The sequence below is a fragment of the Trachemys scripta genome, chromosome 7, assembly GCF_013100865.1.
Source record: "Trachemys scripta elegans isolate TJP31775 chromosome 7, CAS_Tse_1.0, whole genome shotgun sequence".
Classification (NCBI taxonomy): Eukaryota; Metazoa; Chordata; order Testudines; family Emydidae; genus Trachemys; species Trachemys scripta.
Genome location: NC_048304.1, coordinates 20,446,520 through 20,470,442, shown reverse-complemented (window position 1 = coordinate 20,470,442; position 23,923 = coordinate 20,446,520). Strand labels below are relative to the sequence as shown.

At 40.9% G+C, this 23,923-nt stretch overlaps 1 protein-coding gene across 1 annotated transcript; it reads right to left on the bottom strand.

The window, feature by feature from the left end:
* Positions 1–3,259: 3,259 nt before the first annotated feature.
* CHCHD4 (coiled-coil-helix-coiled-coil-helix domain containing 4) lies at positions 3,260–23,701 on the bottom strand. Its single transcript, XM_034777085.1, has 3 exons — positions 23,528–23,701; positions 16,905–17,003; positions 3,260–4,435 (listed from the first exon to the last, which is right to left on the bottom strand). Exons 1-3 carry the CDS (start codon positions 23,547–23,549, stop codon positions 4,143–4,145), a joined length of 414 nt encoding a protein of 137 aa, XP_034632976.1. The 5' UTR covers positions 23,550–23,701; the 3' UTR covers positions 3,260–4,142.
* Positions 23,702–23,923: the final 222 nt, after the last annotated feature.

Below are 23,923 nucleotides of genomic sequence, written 5' to 3'. Positions count from 1 at the left end.
GCCCCTGCAAAACAAACGCAGGAATATCCCAAGACCAGACACTGAAGATCTGCCACTTATTTTTTTAAAGATATGTTTGTGGCAGACATCCAGTACATCTTGTTAAAAGTAGTAAACAAAAGAAATTGAAAAAGCAGCAATATTTGCCACATGCAGGTTTACATTCCATCTCCGGCAACTAATAAAAATGACCCCTTGTCTACAATTTCAACAGCCTGCCACATAATGTTGGGAAGCATTTTATCATCTGTTACTTGTTAAAATAGCCTTGATTGATTATAGGTTTAAATTGGAACTTGCATGTATAAAAGAGAAACAGCACCAACAAAAGGTAGTGCTGATGAAGGTGTAGTATGATGGAGTTGTACCAGCCTTGCACAAATACCCATATTAACATATAAAGTAAAGGAAAGGTTATAGCAACAATCTCTAGCCAGTAACACTCAGTTGTTTCTTTTATCTGTCCCCCTCTCCTCATAAGAATGGCCATACTGGGTGAGACCAAAGGTCCATCTAGCCTAGCATCCTGTCTTCTGAAAATGACCCAATACCAGTGCTTCAGAGGGAATGAACAGAACAGATAATCAAGTGGAAATCAGCCATTTAAAACTAGGAAGTTTCCTTCCTATCCTGAGCAGGCAGCATCTTCATACAATTTTTCTAAGGACATGGATATTAATCAGAAGACAGAACTGTTCTGGAGACTGATTCTAGTTGCAATCACCAGTGACAACAGGACTACGGGTAAGTCAGCTAGCCTCTCTGTGCCTCAATTGTTTCAGCTGTAAAATGGTAATATTTAAGCATCTGCTCTGTTAGTGAATCCCCATACCACCTTTTATAAAAGTGCAAAAAACATTATATGACTAATGGATTTTAAATCCCAAAAGCAAGGTTTTTTTTTTTTTTTTTTTTTAAAACACTGTTTTACTCCTGTTAACACAGCAGAGTACTGTGCCCACATACCATGACAAGAGCAGTGCAAGAACCTACACAGAATGAACTGCATACTATATTTTGGCTTGTGCATCACTCTCCACTAAATAAGCTTTTAGCAGACTTTTAGGTCTCAAGTGAAGTTGTAGAGCTCGCAGTTAGAAATGGTCAAAGAAAAAAAAAAAGGAAAATTTTGGAAATTAGCAGAACTGATCTGCAAGTCACTGAAAAATAAAAATGTCATTATTCCATTTTTAAAGCCACTTTTCACAGTGTTATTGCATTTTAAGGGACAGTATGAAAAATGAGTGGTGGCTCAATTATTTTAGCCACTAATTTCTAGATTTTTGGTTAAGAATGAAACTTCTATTGAGTTCTCTTTAAAAGGTAAACCATCATCTCCTGCAATTCCAGAATTCCCTTTTATAAAATACTCAAGAGGTTTTAAAAGTGGCTATCTACACATCCTGTGTACATATAGAAACTTTCGTAATTTTTACTTAGATTGTTTGATGCCGGGACCATCCTTTTCTTCCGTTTATACGGCACCTAGCACAATGGGGTCCTGGTCCATGACTGGAACTCCTAGGCACTCTCTCACTACAAATAATTTAGGCAAAAAGGAACCCTAAAGTATGTTAAGCTATATGGTGTAAATACAAGAATCCTTTCATCTTCCAGTGTAATGTAGACAGATCTGGGGTAGAATACGGTAACTGATCGACAGTGCACACAGTCTGGAACAAGAAATTGCCAACAATGGAAATGGCATTAGAATGCCATTAGAAATAGCAGGAGGCAACTTAGTTTTAATCTACTCTTAGTTGTAAAATTGTATACCGAAAGTTGACATGGTTTTGGTTAGGAAATTAAAAGTGTAAGCTCTCTGAGGAAAGGACTATATGCTCCTTCCTGTTTGTACAGCATACAGAAGGCACAACTAAGAACAAATACATAATGATTTTTGACAATATGGGACACGCTGACAAGGGACTGAAGTATGGATTGAGATGCAACACAAATACAAGGCTAGAACTCATGCATTCTGTATTCAGAACACAGATGCTCCAAATACTCAGTTACAGATAATAAATCCTAAAGTAGCAAGGTGACAAGGCAGCGTGGGAAAGAAAAGCACACCACACAAGCACAACAGGCAAGCAGTTCTTAGAACAGAGCACTCCTTCACATTGTGGTATTCCTTTAACAAATCGCAAGCTGGGTTTCCTTTTGAAAACAAAGGTTCAGGTACACGTGATTCGTTATCAGTGCTCAGTATTTATCTGTTTGCCTGAGATTTCATTTCTCCATGGCCCAATTGCCTAGTCGTCAAGGTTTATCACTGTCACTTTTGTGCCCACTTTCTTAGTTGTTTATTTGGCATCTGTTTTGCTGACTGTTTCATGCACAGACTGAAACTTTCGCACACTTTGCTTCTTTTAAATGCAAAGTCTGCCCAGAGTACTTGCTATCCATCCCACTAGGACTGAGTTATTACCAACTGCCTAATCCTGGATGAAGATTCAACTACTACTGAATTCAAAGAGTGCAGACAGCACTTTAGAGGCTATCAGAAGAGAATAAACAGGTCCATTTACACTTAAATAACTTAATAAGCAAGTAACACTAAACCAAAGTATTGATATAGGGCATCTCAGCAGTGTTGAGATGAAGCCAAAGGCTTTTAGCTACCAAGGCAAGTATCTAAACATTATCACACCTGCTGGGGAGAATTAATGCTATTGTAAAATGTACTTTGCTATATTTAGGTAACAACTGATTAATGAATGTGAAGGCAAGTTACACATGGTACTTGCATATTATGAAAGGGATCTTACCCAAGGCTTCAGTATCACACTGACTATCATGGCCGTCTTTTTGCTAGTGGAGAGGGTTGTATATGTATTATCCCTTTGACTTGCAAGTTGTAATCCAATGTAATTTTTATATTAGACTGGCCATATATAAGTCTAAAGCAGATCATATCTTTCATTTTATATATACACACACTTAACTTCATATGATTCATGGATTATGGCAAGAGGTCCTTGTGGCTTCATAGCCACTATGGACTTCTGAGATGTGTCCTGTACCCATCCCATTCCAGCCTGAGGAGGTGCTTTCATTGCTCATGCTTCTCAGAGAAAGAAGGACTAAGCCATACACCTGGTAAATACAAAAGTCAACTACTTTAACCTAAGAGGAATTTCAGAGGAGTTCAAAATCTCTTTACAATATAAGAGAATGTCAGGCTTTACTTTCAATCCAAGCACTACTAATTAAAAACAACAACAGCAGCAGCAGCAACAACGAGACAGGCTTCTAAGCAAGGTAAAAAGATTGCTTTTTTAATGTGTGCTCAAGTCACAGTATCTGCTCTGAGGGTGTTACTCCGGGTAACATTTAAATTTTATTGTCAATGGCATATTGTAAGAACTTGTCTATACAGAAGGAACAGGTGCTAACAGAGGGACCCCAAAAGCAGTGCTTTCAGAACAAAGGAACAGTGATCAGCATTCTTCCCATTCACTTGATAGTTTTATCAAAAACTGCTCAACACACCACCATTTTCAAAAGGCAAGAGCCATATTCAGTTCATAACATTAAAAAAGCCACACATTTTAACTTTAGTTTTCAGGAAATCTTTACCTGGAATCAGTAGTATATGCAGCCAATATCTTTTAGTGCCATTTGAAATTATGGAGTTTGCAACTTCTAAGCTTCGCTCCTTTTAAGGGCTACTCTCTGGCAGAGAAGCTTTAAGAAATTCCACAAAATGCTTTTCCTATCAACAGCACAGAACACATTGAAAAGGAACAACTACTGATCAGAATGAACTGAAATGGATATAGACCTGACACACTGACTAATGGAACTTTTTGGTTGAAAAAAGTATGTTTTATACTTTTACAGACATTATTCAACCCAATATGCAAACTGAGAACTGGAGAATTTTTTTTTAAAGCAGTGGCTGTACCCACTAACATTTTACACAGTACCTACATATATACTTGCTCTTCCTGCAGTGTTTACTTGCAAGACCACAGGGCTGAGGTCTCTACTCCTGTAATAAGTTATTTCATACAATACAGTGTATAGAACATTAAAGGTGAAACACTTCTTGAAGACTCAAAAGACAGACACTTTTCAAAACGTCCATGTCTCTGATTTTAAGGAGTGGAGACAAGAGCCTCCATGCATCTTCATTAGCTAGATCCCTTCTCCTCTTTGGCTACCGCAGCCTCTGCAGGAGTAGTTTCCAAATCTTTGCTCTGATTTTCTCTCTCTTCATCGTCTTCTTGAGGGTAAAGGTCTGGATACTTCTGCATGCACTCCTGCATGGCACGGAACTGGTCCACACAATCCGATCCCTTTATTTCTTCTGTGCTATAGTGGAAACAGGAAAAGGCCGATTTGAATTGTTCCCCACAGGGACCACTAGCCATTCCACCAAGGCACGGGCAATTCCAATTGATATCTCCATTAGGCAATATCAATCCTGAACAAAAAGACAAAAGACAGAATAAAAATTAGGTGTCCTATAGGTTGTCTTCTTGGTTTTTAGGTGAATTTTGTTCTATGAAATGTACTGGGTGACAGCACTGAAGTCTCAGGTTCTTTATTACATCCACAAAACCAGTACAGCATCAGCGGCAATGCAAGCCACCCTTGTATTGCCTAGCCAATGTGCCTCAACTCTGACCTGTATGACTCACTGCTGAGAAAGGGAAAGAGGAGAGGTTAGTTCATGGCCCAATTCAGGCTCTGGGAAAATAAAGAAATCATAGGGAAGGAAACAGAGAAGAATTTTCAGAGTAGCAGCCGTGTTAGTCTGTATCCGCAAAAAGAACACTACTTGTGGCACATACAGACTAACAAATTTATTTAAGCATAAGCTTTCGTGGGCTACAGTCCACTTCTTTGGATGCATAGAATGGAACATATATTGAGGAGATATATATACACATACAGAGAGCATGAAAAGGTGGGAGTTGTCTTACCAACTTGGAGAGGCCAATTAAGAGGGGAAAAAAAAAACTTTTGAAGTGATAATCAAGATAGCCCAGTACAGACAGTTTGATAAGGAAAAGAGGACACAATGACAACATCACAGGAAAACGATATCTGGATCTATTCTAGGAATGAACACACAAAAAGTGAAGGCAAGAAGTTAAACAGCTTAACAAGATCAAGAAATGTAAGCTTGTAAAAGAAAAAAAATAAAGTGTATTGATAATGTTATTATAGGTTGTGCTACTAGCCTTCATCCCCCAAGAAGATACGGTAAGTATCAGGCAACCTTAAGTTTATAAGACCCTGTTTTCAGTCGCTTATTATGTTGCCAAACTTTAACTGTTTAAGGAAAATTTCAGTCCAATGAGTGTCTGCCTCAGTCGGATTTATTTTTTGAAAATTTAAGCCATAAAGCTTCAGCCATTGCTGAGAATAAGGCTAGGAAAAGAGGTTTTGCCCATGTTAAAAAATGTGGGTGACTTTTTCTTTGAAAAGCTCTAGTGACCCCCATGTTTGTAGCTGGGACTTGAAATTTGGTAGGGCAGTGGCCTTTAACATCTAAAATCTCTGCAGATTCTCTCTGCACTGGGCCTACTAGTTATGTTATCCCAAGTGCTTGGGGGCCACAATTCATATTTTATTTCTAAAAACAAAAATGAACAAAGTAGGAAAAACAATAGCTAAGCACTCATTGTAGTATACACGCTTAAAACGTTTGCTATTTTTTGCTCAAGAATCTTGAGAGTCTCTGGAGTTCACTTCCATTCAACCAGATCAGGTCAGAAGAAAACAGCATTTACAACGGAAGCAAAGGGCGTTTGGTTCAGCACCCCAGAAGGCACTGAATTCTGACTATCTGCTTTACACCAAGCCTAGTAGTAAACTGCACAGTCCCCTTCGTACCATTTCTGTGTTGGAAGTGCTATTTACTACCCAAAGACTGGAACATTGTCATGCATAGGTCTTTTGGACACGCTCACAGAATTGTCACTTATCCTGCCGGACAAAATCTCTTTCATGGATAAGATGTAGCTAGTACAGTCCATCATCTTTGGCAAACCATGGCTGGGATCCAAGGGGGGGGAGGAGCAGGAGGTCATAAAAAATGTGGATAGCCTGTTGCAGACTCTCTCTTGCTAGGGAGGATATAAAGCAGAAAGAACGTAGGTTGATCTTACAGTTTAAAAGAAATATGGTTTTGCTTTGTAAACAGACCAAACCAGAATTTGAAGTCACTGAGGGACATTACGGAATATCAACTGTTAAAATGACTGGTTGTGTCTCAAATACTTTAAGAGCATCGAAAAAGTTTTCTGAAATTAACCTGATCAGGGCATTGCAGTAATAAAATTCCTGGTCATATAATCCTCAATCTGAAACAGAAGCTATTAGTTTTAAAACTCAAGACTGCATGGTGACACGGAGTTCAACTGTCAATTATGACTTTCCACACATGAATCTTTGGCACATACTCCTGGATATTGTAAAAGTAGAAAAATAGGTATAACTCCACTAATCTCACCATTAAGAAGACACAAGCTTCTAATACCAACTACACAGAAACCACATTTTAAAAGAAAGCTGAACAAGAGTAAGAGCTTTGTTCCCAGTGGGCCAGAGGCACAGAAAAGTCTCCCTACACTAAAAGTGATCTAGTATATCAGCTAGAATTCTCCCCAATTAGAACTGGAAGACACCTCTAGGGTCACCTACGACATCCTTTTACATGAAGCAAGTGGGCAGGATTGGCTTTTTTTTTTTAAATCTCTGAACTAACAGAAAGTTGCACTTTTTTTTCTGGAGGTAGTCTGCAGCACATTGATCCTCTAATCCAGACCTACTGTTAAGCACTAGTTGAGGCTCACTCGAAAACCACTCAATTTGCATCATAACAGGTCCAGGGCTTAGACTGGCAATTAGTTGCAGAGCTCATCAAACCTAAACCCTCTTAGCTAACGGAAATTGAGAATATCACAGCCACAAATAAAAATGTCTGCACTTATGGCAATACTTGTTTTGTCCTCTCTAACCTACTTAAGTGCCTATAATTAGGTTGTATCAGAGATTCAGAGATCTACATTAGGACTCCCTTTAACATTACAAATTCATTCTTGGAATACTGACTTTTGTTGTAGTTGGCTTGTAATGTGAGCTTGTATATCTATTATCTACTGCACCTCTAAAGTATTTCCTTTATTAATGCTTTTAAGTGGCATTCTGCTGGGCATTAGCTTTTTAAAATCATCCAACAGTGTTAAAAGAACATAAGAATGGCCATATGGGGTGAGAACAAAGGTCCATCTAGCCCAGTATCCTGTCTTCTGACAGTGGCCAATGCCAGGCGCCCCAGAGGCAATGAACAGAACAGGTAATTATCAAGTGATCCATCCCGTCGCCCATTTCCAGCTTCTGGCAAACAGAGGCTAGGGACACCATCCCTGCCCATCATGGCTAATAGCCACTGATGGACCTATCCTCCATGAATTTATCTAGTTCTTTTTTGAGCCCTGTTATAGTCTTGGCCTTCACAACATCCTCTGGCAAAGAGTTCCACAGGTTGACTGTGCATTGTGTGAAAAAATACTTCCTTTTGTTTGTTTTAAACCTGCTGCCTATAAATTTCATTTGGTGGCCCCTAGTTCTTGTGTTATGAGAAGGAGTAACTAACACTTATGTACTTTCTCCACACCAGTCATGATTTTATAGACCTCTATCATATCCCCCCTTAGTCGTCTCTTTTCCAAGCTGAAAAGTCCGAGTCTTATTAATGTCTTCTCATACAACAGTCATTCTATACCCCTAATCATTTTTGTTGCTCTTTTCTGAACCTTTTCCAAGTCCCAATATATCTTTTTTGAGATGGGGGAACCACATCTCCATGCAGTATTCAAGATGTGGGCGTACCGTGGATTTATATAGAGGCAATATGATATTTTCTGTCTTATTATCTATCCCTTTCTTAATGATTCCCAACATTCTGTTCGCTTTTTTTAAGGCATTTGACTTGGTACTGCATGACATTTTGATTAAGAAATGTGACTGATATAAAACGAACCTGGCACCCATTAAATGGATTAAAAACTGGCTAACTTATAGGTCTCGAACTGCAAACCAGGAATCATTATCCAGCAGATGTGTTTCTAGTAGGGTCCCATAAAGATTGGTTGTTGGCTATTGAAAATTTTTATCAGTGACTTGGAAGAAATCATAAAATCATCACTGACAAACTTTGCAGATGACACAATAATCAGGGGAATGGTATAAGCTGAAGAGGACAGGTCACTGATACAGCACGAATGGGATCACTTGGTAATCTGGACGCAAGCAAACAATATGTGTCTTACTACAGCTAAGTATATATCTAGGAACAAAGAATGTAGGCCACACTTACACAATGGGGGACTCTATCCTGGGAAGCAGTGACTCTGAAAAAGATTTGGGGGTTGTGATAGAGTCACTGCATGCGCACTTCCAGTGCAATCCTATGGCCAAGAGGGCTAATGCGATTCTTGGATGCATAAACGGGAAATTTGAGTAGAAGAGAGTTATTTCACTTCTGTATTTGGCACTGGTGACACCTCTGCTGGAATACTGTGTTCAGTTTTGGTGTCCACAGTTCAAAAAGGGTGTTGATAAATTGGAGAGGGTTCACAGAAGAGCCATGAGAATAATTAAAGAATTAGAAAACACACCTTATAGTGACAGACTAAGGGAACTCAATTTATGTAACTTAACATAGAGAAGGTTATGAGGTGACCTGATCATAGTTTATAACTACTACATGGGGAACAAATATTTGATAATGGGTACTTCAATCTTGCAAACATATAACATGATCCAATGGCCAGAAGTTGAAGCTAGACAAAAACTCAGACTGGAAATAAGGCATACATTTTTAACGGTGAGTATAATTAACCTTGGAACAATTTACCAAGGGTCATGGTTGATTCTCCATCACTGGCAATTTTAAAATTAACATTAGATGTTTTTCTAAAAGATCTACTCTAGGAATTATATTGAGAAAGTTCTATGGCCTGTGTTATACAGAGGTGAGCCTGTATGATCACAATGGTCCCTTCTGGCATTGGAATCTACAAATTTAAAATACCCAGAATGCAAGAAGTAAAGATTAGTTTGGCACATCCTGTATATTTGATAAGGACACTTAACATTTATGTTTTGTACATATTTAAAACACAGGAGTATAAATTGCAAAAGGTGCAATGATGCTGAACTAGCATTCTTAAGAGAACCTTTGTTTTAACTTCTTTACTTTTGAACATTTTAAATTCATAATATTAACATTTCAGTTTCTCAATCCTCTTCAGACATGCTCCCCATTCAAAAAACCTCAGGAAAACCCCAAAACAATTAGCCTTGAGGAACTTGTAGGCCCTTCAAAATTATGTTATTGAAGACTGGGAGCTTACAAGCTCTGCTAGTTTCTTTAGCAAGCCTGGAAAGCCACACAATTCTCTCTTGCAGTGCAAAGAGGAAGTCAAGTCATCCCCCCCATTTAAATGTATCCTCAAAACTCTCTTCTACTGTCTCACCTATGGAAAGTTTAAAAACCCCACAAAAGCACTAAAGTTAATGGAACTGTCAAGACATGTACTCTACGTGATCTTGTAGTATCCTTTCCTTCCGCCAACATCTTTTTGGGGGTCTGTTTATGATCCTCATTTGTTGTATAATGGGAAGTTTCAGGGAAGAGCCTGTGCCTTCACTAGCAGTTTTGGGAACCACTCCTGCCACTAGACAATGATTTCAATACAGAACCTGCTTTTACACTGAAATCTATTTATTGAGAATCTTTTGTGATTAATGCCTTCTACTTAAAACATTGGTTATGCTAACAGTGCTGTAACATTCACAAAAGTCACCTGGCATGCACAAAATATTTAAAAACAATTATAAGAGGTTTCTTAATTTTAAAGTATATATATATTTTGCAAGTAATAGAAACAGGTCCTCAGTTAGGAATAGTCACCCTGAAAAATTCAACACCTGTGATTTTCATCTGTTTGCACCGTGGAAGCAAAAAGCAAAGTCTTAAATTGCGAAAAATATTTTTTCATCTTTCTGTAATTCAAAAGCAGATGAAGAGATTCTTAGGCAATTTTCCCGGCCCATCCCTGCAAAGAGAGGATGTTATAATGAGAGTCACAATGTAACTTTAGTACAGCTTTTATGTTCTAAAAGCTGTAATTTAAATCTATCTCAGTTTGCCATCCCACTTAGCAGGGAATCAGCTGTAACTTTGCCCATTGTACTTTTAATACTTCTGGCTTAGAAAGTGGGCTCCAGATATATGGAGGTGGTGGAATCTCCTTCCTTAGAGGTTTTTAAGGTCAGGCTTGACAAAGCCCTGGTTGGGATGATTTAGTTGGGGATTGGTCCTGCTTTGAGCAGGGGGTTGGACTAGATGACCTCCTGAGGTCTATTCCAACCCCGATATTCTATGATCTTACCCAAGAGAAATAACACGATATTTAGGGTTTTCCTATGCAATCTATTGATCAGGAACTTAATAAAGATAATCTTTGATGTAAAAGAGGAATTTAACAACTAGAGCTACAACAATTGTTTTGCGTTATAATACCAAGTGTCAGGAGGGCTGCAAAATAATGATCACATTCGGCATAAATTTAAAGGTTTACATTATATTAGGACTAAGTGCAGAGTAAGGCATTTATATAATAAGCATATTCCTCCTTAAATGTGATTATTCTGTGTATAGTACAGTAAAAAAAGATCAAAAGGGCCATTACTGTGAATTATGTCACGGAAGTTGAATACTGGAAATCAGATCTCCTGTTCAAAGTATAAGCTAAATTAAAAAAACCTGCATGTTTCTTTAGCCGTTCAGAAAGTCTTTTCCAATTTTCTTTTAAATAAAAATCACACAGTAAACTAGAGCTTCTGCCCTACAATGCTTCAAAATGTTTTGCCCATGTCTTTCCCCTCCATAGATTTCCCTCCCCTCGGATACAACTGCAATCTATGATATGTGAATTGTTTATCATTTTTTGATTTGCTGTGTTGTAGCTTTGGACAGCTGAAGTGAGAAACTTTGAGAAAACCCTTAAAATGTGGCAGCAACTCATGGCCTGTTCAAAAAAAACCATACTACAGTATTTAATGCAAAAACCCATTTTCATGTTGGATCGTATGTATTTCTAATGGAAAGGACAGGGATAAGATGTCCTTTTCATTGCAAGATTTCCCCAACACAACTAGCTTCTAGCCTTTTCACTCTCCTCCCCCACCCATAATAGGCCTGGAAAGGCCAAATTGGGAATATAAATCCAGAGTACAGCAAGCTGGTGGTCTAAAGTGCTGGAATTACTGCTTTGTGAGAGGATACAGATCTCCCTCCCACCAAAGCCCTTCCACATCCAACATAAACATGGCATTTCACTGGCCCTTCCACATGAGTTGTCTTGGCCATCTTCAAATTCTGCCCAGGCTGTCCAACTGGGAAAGGAACTAGATTCTATGACATGCTAACTTCATTTATGCAACCACTGCCATGAAAGAATAACAAAGCAACTTGTCCTTACAGGTCCCAAGAAAAGAACTATGCTCAGAGTTCATGTTTGAATCACTTGTATCTGTGTCACACCAATGCCAAGAGATCCTTTTCTTCCCTCTTTTGATCTGGCACTGACAATACAGCAAACCTGACTGGCTTGCTGACCATAATTATTAATATAACTCAAAATATCATGAACTGTTGTGGCTCAGTTCCAATGAGATAAGTTTACATTTACACACCCCATTACTAGAGAAGCCCTGGTTGTTGAAGACATGACTTCCAGTTCAGAACAGAAGTGTCACTTTAAAAAAATTCCAACACACTGTCTTTACAATGATAATGGGAGAAATTTTAAGACTTGAAGCAACTTCCTATAACCCAGGACTGCATGAATGTTAGAATTTGCCAATATAAGCAGGAGTCTTTTTTGTTCAGTTGCACACCACTTATGACAACTCCCACCTGTTCATGCTCTCTGTATATATATCTCCTCAATATATGTTCCATTCTATATGCATCCGAAGAATTGGGCTGTAGCCCACGAAAGCTTATGCTCTAATAAATTTGTTAGTCTCTAAGGTGCCACAAGTACTCCTGTTCTTTTTACACCACTTAAGGTGATTTTTCATTCTATGAACTGTTAAAACGCATTATAACATCTCCAAGCGCTTATATTCTCCAGATGTGAGGTTGTGGTGGGATCTTTATTTTCGGCAGTCTAGTTTTGCAGAAGAGAGACAGGCCAGGCAGACGGGAGTTGGGATCTTACCACCACCATACTGATCAATGAAAAAGATCACCCATCACAGGCTATTAACACTATAAGAGAAAACAGATTTTTCTAAAATGTTTGAGACTGCATTTAAATATGTTTCTTCATTGTTTTTCCCACAGAGTACAATAACTGGCTGATCAGATAAACTTCTCTCAGAAAATGCTTTCCATAGAAGGGTCAACTGTACTACAGAACTGACTATTTGTAGATACTGTGGGCTCTATTCTCCTCTCTATAGTCAGGAAGTTGTATATACAGACATAAATTGAGAAGAAAACAGATGCAAATACAGTTTGGATTTCATGGCCAGTACCAGATTCTACCTGAAATCTTTAGCATCCGATGCACTGCTTTCAAAGTGGAAATGCTGAGAAATCTTATTGTGCAGATTGGTGAAAACAAATCTGCTGTTTGAGCATTGGCTCTGAGCCAATAACACATCCTGCCTGAAAATACGAGGGGTAAAGGAACTCCTGACAGACACTGAACTTTAGCTTCTACACATCTTTCTGAAATAAGACACACACACTGGAAAGTTTAAGGGGGGCACCAGCTATTTCTTTTCATCTCAGAAAGGGTGTACGGTTAACCTCAATCACACCAAGCCTGCCAGTCCCATATATTGAGAAAGCCAATTAAACTTATTTTGAGCACCATATCTGAGGTATATCATCAAGTACTGTGTAAGAATGTCTGTTTCTACTTATTTGTTACTGTGAAGTTATGTTTAATCATCTTTTATTACTTGCTTTCACAAGAAGTTCCACATGGGCTGTTCTCTCAGCCTACCCCCTAAACATAACACAGTCTTAAATTCCCAGATATTGGGCTAATACTAATAATGTCTTGGGTTAAACAACCACACACATCAGGGTTAAATGTTCTTCTAACATACATATGCTATCACATCCTTATTGAGCACTGCCCCAGAATATTGCTTCACTTCATAGATTCTAGCAGCCTTCTGAGTAGCTGAACTGATTGATAGCCGAGAGAGTAGGGTACAGAGCATCTCTCACCATACTGTCCTAAGCTTCAAGAGAAAATTTTGACTTTGAATCAAGCATGCTATGGGAAGGAGTCTGATAAGTTACTGTGCTACCTGAAAGAAATCTGTTCACCTGACATACATGTGGTATCTAAAGTCATAAAAGCTTTCTCTAATCCCTTGTCCCAATTTTCATTTAGATCATTACAAAAGTCAAAGGATCCAAGGTGAGGATGTGGTCAGATACAACTGTTCACTCTGAATACTGCTGTAAACAGGTTCAGAATCTGTGCAGGTAGGTGATGCATGCTCATTTTAGCACAAATCTATGTACGAAAACAAAAAAAAGAGTTTAATTATACAAGACAAGATGGTTCAAATTAGACGGTGTACTGTATGTTTGTTTGTTAACATATCATCACCAATATCCTTTTCTGGGTGCTAAATGATGCATGAATACTGCCCCCTAGAGATTACAATGCTGGGGCAGAGTTTCTGTTAACTATTGTATGTTTAACAGATTTTCAACTGGGAAAAGAAACAACTTAGCTCAACTTCAGTCAAAGTTGGAGGCAACAAGACTTGAGACTTAATATGCCTCAATTCATGCAAACTGAAGTAGACACTATAGCCAAATTTCAAACTGGAATACCTGAACTCATGCACCCAAATAAAAGCGACCAGTTTTCAGAATTGCTTGAACGTCCACAGTTTCAATTGATTTCAACAGGAGCTGTGAATCTCAGCAACTCTAAAAATGAGATTGTTTCCATTTAGGGCCTCATATTTCAAACAGTTGCCTTTTGTGCCTGGTGAACATAAAAGCAATCCAATAAATCCCAAATCCAGTCCTAAATTTTCATGGACATTTATTAGCCTGGGTCAAAATCTATCCACTCAGGTTTTACCATGACTATAAACTAAGATATTTTACTCACCGATTTTAAGAAAAAAAAAAATTACTTGCCCAAGGCAACCACGATTTTACAAGGCTTAATCCCCTGTTATTCTGTCTTGCAAAAAAGATAATAAATAGCAACAGTAAAAGCAGAGAGTTCTTAAATTTGTTCAGTTGCAGATATGAACTGTTTAGCATCAGTACTGGTTTATCTTGCTTGATAATTTGGCAAACTTCAGTTCCAAACTGCAAATGTTAAGTTACTTGCCTCTTAAGGCATTAGTGATAATTGGATCCCTTTAGAGTTGTCATTATGTGACAGGAGGAGGAAAATAGTTTTAGTACTTGTTGAAATAGGTTACTGGGTGCAGAACATGACAAGGTCATGGGTGTAAGTCACTTTCACACTAATTGGGATTTCTGAAAAATCTCAGACTACTACTGCAACAAACTGCATGTGTGATAGACTGCAGAATTAAACATTTTGAAGGACTGGAGAGGGACTGAAGTAGTTGAAGCTGAAGGTGGGACCATTAGAAAACATGCAGAATAAAGAAGTTACAGAAACACTAAGCTACTGTATGGAATTAAACTGTGTTAACTCCTCCTCTTAGACCTGTTCGAAACATGATTAACTGTCTTTGGTTTCTTCAGAAAGAATTAAATTGTGGAATTACAGAAAGTTTGTTGACTGTTTGCCAAAATGGCAAATAAACTATGGTCATACTGTGACATTCTATACGTTGAGGGAGCATACTGTAACCCCCTATTCCTCATTTTCATATAATCGTGATCTTATGTATAAAGCATGCCTTGTAAAGTATTAGGGAAAAGGTTATGATCTGCTGAAAGTCATTTCTCTATTCATATACGTGTATCATTAATGCATATGAAGTTATGAGAATTGTGTTGTATGGTAGTCACTAAAACATGCTGCAAATTGGGGAATCAGCCAGATATCAGCTCCCCAGAGGCAAGAGCAAAGAAAGTAAACAACACCCAGACGGGGTGTCAAACAACCCATCCACAGCCATTGTCCAGCAAGGGAACCACAATGCAATGACTCACCTGCATGAGGCCACACCAGGGGAATTGCTCAACCTTGCTTGGAGAGACTCAGCAATGCCCCCCAGACATGCCTGGACTTGTGCTCCCCAAGCACATGGACTGAGGGTATAAAACAGACAGAGTGGACACATACTGGGCCCTTCTCCTGCCCCCACCTTCGCTGCAAGCAACTAAGACACTGAGAAGACAAGACTGCAACAGTGGAGAGTGGCCCAGGTTTAAGGAACAAACCTGTATATTAAGGACTGAAATATTCAATGGGGTGAGAAAAACTGCTTAATCTAGATGTTGCCCAGTCTAATAGGGTTGAGAGTTTAGACTGTGTGTTTATGTTTTATTTTATTTTGGTAACCGCTCTGACTTTTTACCTATCACTTAAAATCTCTCTTTGTAGTTAATAAATCTGTTTGTTTATTCTACCTGAAGCAGTGTGCTTGGTTTGAAGCATGTCAGATTCCCCTGGGGATAACAAGCCTGGTGCGCATCAATTTCTTTGTTAAATTGACGAACTCATATAAGCTTGCAACGTCCAGCAGGCATAACTGGACACTGCAAGACGGAGGTTCCTAGGGTTGTGTCTGGGGCCAGAGATATTGGCTAGTGTCATTTGGTTGCACAATCCAAGGAGCAGCTTATATACTAGATGCTGTGTGTGAACAGCCCAGGAGTGGGGGTTCTCACAGCAGAGCAGGGTAAGGCTGGCTCCCAGAGTCCAGGATTGGAGTGACCTAGCAGATCAATGGTCCAGATAACACCAAAGGGGAACGTCACACACATAGACAAGGATTATGTCTCAGTTTAAAAGTAAAAAGTAAGTTAAAGTAAAGTTACAAGTAAGTTTAATGGTACTGCCTTAGGAAAAAGACTGACCTAGCTTTTAGAGATTCTCTGAGGACCTACTCCACTAATTTGAATGAGAGCCACACAAATATATTAAGTATCAGGGGGTAGCCGTGTTAGTCTGTATCTACAAAAACAACAAGGAGTCTGGTGGCACCTTAAAGACTAACAGATTTATTTGGGTATAGGCTTTCGTGAGTAAAAACCTCACTTCTTCGGATGCATAGAGTGAAAGTTTCACTCTATGCATCCGAAGAAGTGAGGTTTTTACTCACGAAAGCCTATACCCAAATAAATCTGTTAGTCTTTAAGGTGCCACCAGACTCCTTGTTGTTTTTGTAGATACAGACTAACACGGCTACCCCCTGATACTTAATATATTTGTGTGGCTCTCATTCAAATTAGTGGAGTAGGTCCTCAGAGAATCTCTAAAAGCTAGGTCAGTCTTTTTCCTAAGGCAGTACCATTAAACTTACTTGTAACTTTACTTTAACTTACTTTTTACTTTTAAACTGAGACATAATCCTTGTCTATGTGTGTGACGTTCCCCTTTGGTGTTATCTGGACCATTGATCTGCTAGGTCACTCCAATCCTGGACTCTGGGAGCCAGCCTTACCCTGCTCTGCTGTNGGCATAAGCTTTCGTGAGTAAAAACCTCACTTCTTCGGATGCATAGAGTGAAAGTTTCACTCTATGCATCCGAAGAAGTGAGGTTTTTACTCACGAAAGCTTATACCCAAATAAATCTGTTAGTCTTTAAGGTGCCACCAGACTCCTTGTTGTTTTTACAAATATATTAGATAGTTAAATATGTGTCTTACCATCCTCTTACCAAAGGTTACTGACCTTGGTCTTCATAAGGGTCATTGGGGTCATCTGCCACCAGTTCTGCACTGCTTGGCGTCTCATGGTCCTCTTTGGTCACGAATATAATTCTGTCTTTTCCTAACATTTTAAGGAAAGACAAAAAGCAAGAGTTCAGAAAAAGGATTAAGCTGAGACAAAACAAGCCATTTACAAAGCCGCTGCACAGTACAAGCTTTTGAACTGTTGTGCATGTAAACAGATGCATTCATTTTAAGAGCTAATGAGTCTGATCTACTTGGCCCTGGTTAGGCTTCAATTGGAGCAGTGTTTGGTTTTGGGCATCACATTTTAAAAAAGACAAATTGGAGAGTGTTCAGAGGAGAGCCGCTAAAAAATGACAAAAAGGTTTTGGAAAATAAGACCTAGAAGGAAAGGTTAAGAGAATCAGGCTATGTTCAGTCTAGAAAAAAAGATGACTGAGGTGAGACAGGATAATTGTCTACAAATACATAAAAGATGGTATGAAGAGGACAGGGATCAATTATTCTAATTAATCAACAAGGACAGAACAAGACATAATGAGCTTAAGATACAGCAGGGTAATTTAGGAAAAATATTCACATCTTTATAAGAGCAGTTAGGCAATAGAACTTGATGCCAGAGGAGATGTAAAGGGGTCCTCATTGAAGGGATTCATGGCTACCATAGGTGTCCATCTATCAGAGATTCGGAGTCAACTGCTAGGATTCATGGAATTGGGGTTAGAAATTACTCTGGGACCCACTATTATTTTATTTCAGTGACACCTAGGAACCAAAATAAAAAAATTAGGGACCCTTTATGCTAAAAAACCTTTCAGAATTAAAGTTATAAAAGAACATAACAATGGTCTGACCCAGTATGGCCAATAGTCCATCTAGCCCAGTATCCTGTCTTCCGACAGTGGCCAATGCCAGGGGCTTCAAAGGGAATGAACAGAACAGATAATCATCAAGTGATCCATCCCGTCGCCCATTCCCCAGCTTCTGGCAAGCAGAGGCTAGGGACACCATTCCTGCCCATCCTGGCTAGTAGCCATTGATGGACCTATCCTCCACGAACTTATCTAGTTCTTTTTGAACCCTGTTATAGTCTTGGCCTTCACAATATCCTCTGGCAAAGAGTTCCACAGGTTGATGGTGCATTATGTAAAGAAACACTTCCTTTTGTTTGTTTTAAACCTGCTGCCTATTAATTTTATTTGGTGACCCGTAGTTCTTGTGTTATGAGGAGGAGTAAACAGCACTTCCTTATTTACTTTCTCCATACCAGTCATGATTTTATAGACCTCTATCATATTCCCCTTTAATAGTCTCTTTTCCAAGCTGAAGAGTCCCAATCTTATTACTCTCTCTTCACATGGAAGCTGTTCCATACCCCTAATCATTTTTGTTTCCCTTTTTGGTACCTTTTCTGAGATGGGGTGACCACATCTGCACGCAGTATTCAAGATGTGGGCATACCATGGATTTATATAGAGGCAATATGATATTTTCTGTCCTATTTTCTATCCCTTTCCTAATGATTCCCAACACTGTCAGTTTTTTTGACTGCCGCTGCACATTGAGTGGATGTTTTCAGAGAACTATCCACAATGACTGCAAGATCTCTTTCTTGAGTTGTAATAGCTAATTTAGACCTCATCATTTTATATGTGTAGTTGGGATTATGTTTTCCAAGGTGCATTACTTTTCATTTTTTAAAACTGAATTTCATCTGCCATTTTGTTGCCCAGTCATCCAGTTTTTTGAGATCCCTTTGCAACTCTTCACAGTCTGCCTGGGACTTAACTACTTTGAGAAGTTTTGTACCATCTGCAAACTTTGCCACCTCACTGTGTACACCCTTTTCCAGATCATTTATATGTGAACAGTACTGGTCCCAGTATAGACCCCTGGGGGACACCACTATTTACCTCTGTCCATTCGGAAAATTGACCATTTATTCTTACCCTTTGTTTCCTATCTTTTAACCAATTACTGATCCATGAGAGGACCTTCCCTCTTATCCCATGACAGCTTACTTTGCTTAATAGCCTTTGGTGAGGGACCTTGTCAAAAGCTTTCTGAAAATCTAAGTACACTATATCCAATGGATCACTCTTTTCCACATGCTTGTTGACCCCCGTCAAGAATTCTAGCAGATTGGTGAGGCATGATTTCCCTTTACAAAAACCATGTTGACTCTTCCCCCAAGAAATCGTGTTCATCTATGTGTCTGATGATTCTGTTCTTTACTATAGTTTCAACCAATTTGACTGGTACTGAAGTTAGGTTTATTGGCCTGTAATTGCCGGGATCGCTTCTGGAGCCTTTTTAAAAAATTGGCATCACATTAGCTATCCTCCAGTCATCTGGTACAGAAGCTGGTTACATACCACAGTTAGTAGTTCTGCAATTTCACATTTGAGTTCCTTCAGACTCTTGGGTGAATACCATGTGGTCCTGGTGACTTATTACTGTTCAGTTTATCAATTTTTCCAAAACCTCCTTTAATGACACCTCAATCTGGGACAGTTCCTCGGATTTGTCACCTAAAAAGAATGGCTCAGGTTTGGGAATCTCCCCCACATCCTCATCCGTGAAGACTGATGCAAAGAATTCATTTAGTTTCTCCGCAATGGACTTTAGTGTCTCATTAGACAGTAAAGACATGACCCAAACCATATTCTCTTGATGCATAGAGGCAGAATTTCCGCTAGGATATACTAAGGCAGCTAAAAATGGCAAATGTTTGGCTAATTTCAGGTGAACTTTAAAGGTCAACGCCATAAGGCACCATTGGCTTGCTAAGAACACCTGCAAACCCCCTCTGCACTTGCCACATATACAGATACAACAGAATTTAAAAGCAAAGTAACTAGCTTCCCACTGATCTTTCCCACACGTCAAACACCAGAAAACTTTTCTTTATAGTCTTTCAAAATATTAACTAGCTAGCACTGGTTAAAGTTTAGCATAGAAAAAAAAAAACAATGACCAGTCAGTTACTAAGAAACTATGTACAACATTACACCATTTATTCACATAGTCCAATATTCCTCCTCCAACAGAGGAAGCTAGAAAACCCCATAATATATCTAATCAGTTGTAGCTAGATTTTATTAAGGTGCACATCACTGGAGTAGAGTTGCACAATGATGTACGTTTGGAGCTAGGGGTTGATGTAGGGCAGACACCACAGGGGTTAGGAAGGAGTTTATTTTATGCCCTGAAGCATTCAAAGTGATTAGTCTTATCTTGGCAGGCACAGCTACTGTCAAGGTGACCTAGAAGAATTACTGCTCCCAATACTTCTGTTAGTCTTAAAGGTGCCACAGGACCCTCTGTTGCTTTTTACAGATTCAGACTAACACGGCTACCCCTCTGATGCTCTACAGGGGAGAAGTGTCTTTCTAGCATGCATGTAAGGTAATTTGCTACAGGGCAGGTAGCACTTTTAGGCAGTCTTAACTGTGACTTGTCAAAATTTATTTATTTTTGCAATTGAGTTACCATAAGAACTAAAACTCAGGTGCAGTTCTGTATATATCCTGTTTAAAATCTAGTTAAACAGGAAACTGTCAGCTCTTAATTTGTAATCCAAGGTCACAGCTCATTTCACTGAAGATCAGGGAAGATGAAAAGTTATAGTAATTCAAAACTGGCTTGGAGAGCAAAATCATCAAATGGATTGAGAGTTGGCTAAAGGGACACAAACAAAGAGTATTGATAAATGGCACATGTGTTGAATTCCAGGCAAATGTCTAGTAGGCTATTGAGGGGGTCTATATTAGGGATGGATTCAATATTTTCGTTAGTGATCTAAATGAACAAGTAAAGAGCATATTAAATTTGCAGATTATATTAAATAGGGAAGTGCTGTGAACACTACCAAAGATAGAAAAATACAGTCTGCATAAGATTTGTGGGGTGTAAACACTGCAAAGGTAGAACTCATTATGATGGTCCAAGGGTATACAACTAGAGTAATGGAAAGTTTAGGGGAAATTTAGGATGATTCTCAAAGTAAATTTTTCTACCTGAAGTCTATGAGACTGCAGAATAGTCTCCCAAAAGGAGTGTCAGAAACTTCATTGGGAAACAATCCTTATTTAGGAGGGAAGAGAAAGGGTGATATACAATAGCCTCTCTTCTGTCTCACATTTCCATGAAGCTACCAGTGAGCCACCAGGGAGAGTGGGATTAGAAATTAAGGCTTTCCTGGCTATTGGCAACGTGATTGCCATCAGCGGACACATACAAATCCCAAGACGTATATGGTTTGGTGAAACATTTACTAATGTTCATTTCAATGTGTCTGAAATATACCAGTTAAATGCGTGAAGCATGGCAACTGCTATTTCAAAAACTATAGAGTGCATGACTGCAAACACTCCACCCTGTCAAGCAAACTTTGCAGCCATGAATAATACTCGAACAAATTATCAATCAATTTGTAAACACCTAGAGGATAACAGGGTTATAAGGAACAGCCAGCATGGATTTTTCAAGAAAAAATCATGGCAAAACAACCTGATTTCCTTCCTTGACAGGATTACTGGCCTAGTGAATAGCAGTGAAGTAGCAGGTGTGATATATAGGGCCCTATCAAATTCCTGGTCATGAAAAACATGTCACACACTGTAAAATCTGGCTATTGTAGGGAAGTTGTGATATTGCCATCCTTACCTCTGTGCTGCCTTCAGAGCTGAGTGGCCAGCAGCAGGTCGGGCTCCTAGGCAGGGAGGCTACGGGGCTCCGTGCACTGCCCCCACCCCAAGCACCAGTTCCGCACTTTACACAAGCTGGGTGTGCGCATGCCTGCAGGCAACAGCCACACGGAGCTGCTTGTGAGCCTCCTCCTAGGAGCCGAACCTTCTGCTGGCCACTTCCGGGGCGCAGCGTGGTCCTCAGTGCCAGGACGGGCAGGAAACCTACCTTAGCACCACCGCTGTGCCCCTGATTGGGAGCCATCTGAGATAAGCCTACACCTCAACCCCCGAGCCCCCCCCAACCCGGAGCACCCTCCTGCCCCCAAAACCCTCATCCCTAGCCCCACCTCAGAGCCCACACCCCCAACCCAGAGCTCCCTCCCACACCCTGAACCCCCATCCTCAGCCCCACCCCCTCCCATACCCCAACTCCCTGCCTCAACCCGCACTCCAAATCCTTCAGCCCCACCCCCCCCAAACCCATCATCTCCATCCCCACCCCGAGCCTGCACCCCCAGCCAGAGCCCTCACTCCTCCTACACCCCAACTCCCTGCCCCAGCCCAGAGCCCCCTCCCGCATCCTGAACCCCTCATTTCTGGCCCCACCCTGGAGCCCACACTCCCAGTTAGAGCCCTTACCCCCTCCCGCAACCCAACCCCCTGCCCCAGCCCAGTGACAGTGGGGGAGAGCAAACCACCAAGGGAGGGGGAATGTAATGAGCAGGAGTGGGGCCTCAGGGAAGGGGCAGGGTTAGGGTGTTCAGTTTTGTGCAACTAGAAAGTTGGCAACCATAGCGATGAGTGGTCAGGTCTCTGAAATGCCTCATACAGCACAACACCCAGTAGCACCATCCTAGGATATCCGAGTCAACGTGGAGCCAAACAGGCATGCTCCCAGTATGTCTTACACACCATCCTGTGCAGCTTTGGGGTTTTCCTTGTTCTCCCATCTGAGCACTGACCCAGCTCAGATAGTGAAATCTAGCACAACCACAGTGCAATCTGGCTACAAGACACAGAAATTACCATGCCAGATTTAATGAGTGGTCATATAACCCAGTATTACATCGCCAGCACAGACAGCACCAGCCCTTCATAGGAAGGTACAAGGTAACCTGACAGTGGACAGTTAAGTCTTATCTACACAGGGTGGCAATGCGCACTAGAGGGATGTGAATCCTAAAGTGCTGAAGGCAGAATGTTGGCAGGCCCGAGGCACCGTGTAGATGAGCCCTGAGAGGAGGTTCTTACTTAACCCCTGCTATAAAATGGAGTATGCTGCAAAGTACAAGGGTTAGTACAGTCTAACATAACTGGGTATTTTTTACCATGCCTATGTGTGCCTAAGCCTTATTCGATGCCTACTAAACTCTTGGCCTCAGAGACATCTTGTGCCAGTGAGGTGTCAACTCTCATTGTTTTATCACAAATCTCATGATATTCGATGTATTTCTTAACACCGCCATTGTTGGAATGAAAAGATTCAGCTGTATTTGTTATAAAAGAAGCCCCTAGCTGTCATGACTGAGAGGGAGGAGGGGGAAGCATAAAAATGGGACACGAGCAAGCCCTAAAGGCTCAAAAACCAGAACGCAAACACGGAGGGAGAAAAGGCTCCTGATTTGTACAACCCCTGAGGCTGGCCGCACTGCACCCGTTAGTTATGGCTCCCGCAGGAGACTGCCCTTGATGGCGGTGCCGGGCGCCGCCTGTCCCCGTGCGCTGGCAGGAAGGCAGCTCCGGGTGCCGCTACCCCACGCTGGGTCCCTCGTTGCTGTGATTCCCTCCCCCCCCCCCGTGCTCTCCTTCCCCAGCCCCTCCCCACCCTCCACTAGCCCGCAGCCCCCAAACCACCGCCGGCCCGGCCCCACCCGCCCCTGAGAACAGGCCCTTCCCCCGCGCCCGCCCGCCCCTTCCCCCCGCCACGCACCTTCTTCCCTGCAGTAGGACATGGTGAGGGATGGGTGATCTCTCCGCAGCTCCGGCCCGCGGCGACTGACTGACTGACCCTGCCAGCGACCCGTCCGTCCCCGCCAGCGCCTGAACCAGCGGCAGCCGGCGCGCCACACTGCGACCTCTCACCCCGCTCCCCGAAGGACCCCGGGCTGCCCTGCACCGCGCCTGATTGAGAGCCGTATTCAAGACCCTGATGGCTGCGAAGAGGGTGCCCTCTATCGGCCGAACCTCCACGGAGGAGCCGTTAGGAAAGCGGGGGCCACAGCAAAGACCAGGAGCTTTGCGGGCCACCCTTCTGCCTATCCCGGCGTGCTTTGGGTTTTGCCGCGCTTTTTAAAGACACAGGACTGCATTTCCCATCGTGCCCTGG

Excerpts from the sequence above, each read along its gene's own strand:
- CHCHD4 (XM_034777085.1), bottom strand. The coding sequence starts at position 23,549 with ATGTCCTACTGCAGGGAAGAAG. Across the intron at positions 17,004-23,527 it reads GTCCTACTGCAGGGAAGAAG|GAAAAGACAGAATTATATTC; the intron begins GTGCGTGGCGGG and ends TTAAAATGTTAG. Across the intron at positions 4,436-16,904 it reads TGACCCTTATGAAGACCAAG|GATTGATATTGCCTAATGGA; the intron begins GTCAGTAACCTT and ends CTTTTTGTTCAG.